At 53.7% G+C, this 2,266-nt stretch overlaps 1 protein-coding gene across 1 annotated transcript; it reads right to left on the reverse strand.

Moving 5' to 3' along the window:
* Nucleotides 1–254: 254 nt before the first annotated feature.
* LOC123065682 (uncharacterized) lies at nucleotides 255–861 on the reverse strand. The gene has a single exon (XM_044488920.1). The coding sequence runs from the start codon at nucleotides 715–717 to the stop codon at nucleotides 478–480; it is 240 nt and encodes a 79-aa protein (XP_044344855.1). The 5' UTR covers nucleotides 718–861; the 3' UTR covers nucleotides 255–477.
* Between the last annotated feature and the right edge of the window lie 1,405 nt (nucleotides 862–2,266).

The following is a 2,266-nucleotide window of genomic DNA, read 5'->3' on the forward strand; positions in this document are numbered from 1 at the left end:
GCTGTGGCCGTTTTCACAGCAACGCAGGCCTACGAGGAGAATAATGTCTTCGCGAGGAAAAGGCAAGTCTCTTGATCCGAATACAGAAATCTCGGTTCAGTTAGATCAGTCACAGCCACGGTGAAAAAACTCATGAACTTGTAGAGATTTCTAACTTTCAGAGTGATTGGATGTTTACGGGCACAATGTCGGGCCGATGCAGATTCCGGATGCTACTTTTGGGCCGAACAAATTAAGAACTCCACAACAAATCATATAAAGAATAATCAATAAATAGTATTATTTAAAACATACTTTCTCTCTTATACAGGCAAAAGAGAGAGATACCCAGTACGCAACACCATCACTGCATAGATCACTACTACTGGTAGTCTAACCAACCAACTAAACTGAACGAAACAAACAGACGCGACTCGCCGCAATTCAGATTGCAGGATTCCATCTCTCAAGAAGCTAGGCACCCAACGCAACGACGCCTCAGTGAGCGAGGAAGGCGAGGAGCGAGACGACGGCGGCCACGGCCCACGCCCCGGGAGCGACGGCGCCTGCTGCGCCAACCACCGCCGCCGGCGCCGGTGCCGGGGCGAGCGAGGGAGCGAGGCTGCCCAGGAAGAACTCCTCCTCCCGCTCCACAATCCTCCCTGCCGCCGACGCAACGAGCGCCACGAGCACAACCGCGGCGAGGAGAGCAATGGACTTGGTGGAGACGGCGGCCATTGAGACGAGACGGTGGGAGGATCTGGTCGCAGAGAAAGAGAAGCAAGCAAGCAAAAGAAGCAGACGGATGCTGTGCTTGGATTCTCAAACTCTGCGCTCCTGAACTTGGATGGATCGTGGGAGATGTTTGTGTGGGGAGAAGCGGAGGTGGTTCGGGGGATTTTATAGCGGGCGGGGGACGAGGGGAAATGTAGCCGTTGGGGGTCGTAGCAGGCGCCGAGACCTTCGAAAACGTTCGGATCCGGCTGACCGGGCTCGGGGACGGGTGGCCTCTCGTCGTCTTTCGGTGGAGTAGCCGTTAAAAGTTAAAGTTGGTGGTCAGGAGCTAGCCGTTGAGCCGGGACCGTCAGGCGTGCCGGCGGAGGGAATCCTATGGAGGACAGACACGGCACGGGCGAGGACGGGCATCATGGCGACGAGTGGTTCTGCTCGAGTGTCTTGCACGGTCACGCCAGAGCGTGGGTTTGATTTCGAACCCGGTTCGCTCCCTCCCGCGCTGCGCCCGTACGCTAATGATGGCCAATGCACAGTGTAATTAACATTTTTTTTGAGTTGAACATCATATTGGTCATACATATACTGTAGTAGCAAAGAAGTCCTTGCAACGGAAGGAAAAAATTACACTCTGTAGCCTAATTAGCATGGCCTAAACCGTGCGGCCGGCATTGAAGAAATCCAGCCGGGAAAAGCCAAGCCAGCCACCAGGGCGATACCACACCGCAAAACCGAACAGATAGGGCTAGCCTCAAGGACGCGTACGGAGAAGGCATGCAGATTCGCCCGAGGAGAAAATGATGGATTTACACCAATGGAGAGTGGCGTGATGGACGAACGGCGTCGGGCGGGAATGGCTGCGTATGACCGCGTTTACTCGGGAGAGAGAGGCATCAGGAAGAAAGTTCTTTTTAAGTAGGAAACAAGAAGAGAGATGCGTGCGTCTAGTTCTGCACCCGCCAGAGCATGTGTGTTATGTCCTTTTTGACAGAGAAAGAACACACATGTTACATAAATGAAGTGCTTATGTTTACGCGATGCCGATATATAATACAAAAGAAATTGTGTGTTGCAACAGATAAAAACAAAAAATGGCGATTGCTCATATAGTTATTGCTCACCATGTTTTCTGGTGTCTCTCTTGGTCAACGATGCGCACCAAGCTGGCCATCGCCGGCATCATCGTTCTTGGATGTCCCGACATCTGGCCTCCATGGTGCCTCCATCTACCATCCCACGTCCAGGTCTCGCTTCGAGCCGCGGTTGGAATGCCTCCGCTTTCTTGGGTCACGCCTCTCCACATGTCCTGTGTGCACCATCTTCCAGCCTTCTGGGCGTGCACTACTGGCGCGTTTGGTTTCCTGGCTCGCACGCGCGATGCAAAATCGAGTGTGTTTGGTGCCCTGTGCTGCCTCCTCAGCCTGGCCCGACGGGTGCAAAAGAGGTCTCTCAGCCAGGCTGGCGCGAATGCGGAAATCAATCGTATCTTAGAGCCTGGCCCGTGCATGCGTGCGCATCTCGCCTGTCTTCTTTTCCCTTTCTCCTCAGATTGGAT

Source organism: Triticum aestivum, chromosome 3B, assembly GCF_018294505.1.
Source record: "Triticum aestivum cultivar Chinese Spring chromosome 3B, IWGSC CS RefSeq v2.1, whole genome shotgun sequence".
NCBI lineage: Eukaryota > Viridiplantae > Streptophyta > Magnoliopsida > Poales > Poaceae > Triticum > Triticum aestivum.

Coding starts and splice junctions, on each gene's coding strand:
- LOC123065682 (XM_044488920.1), bottom strand. CDS start 717: ATGGCCGCCGTCTCCACCAAGTCCATTGCTCTCCTCGCCGCGGTTGTG.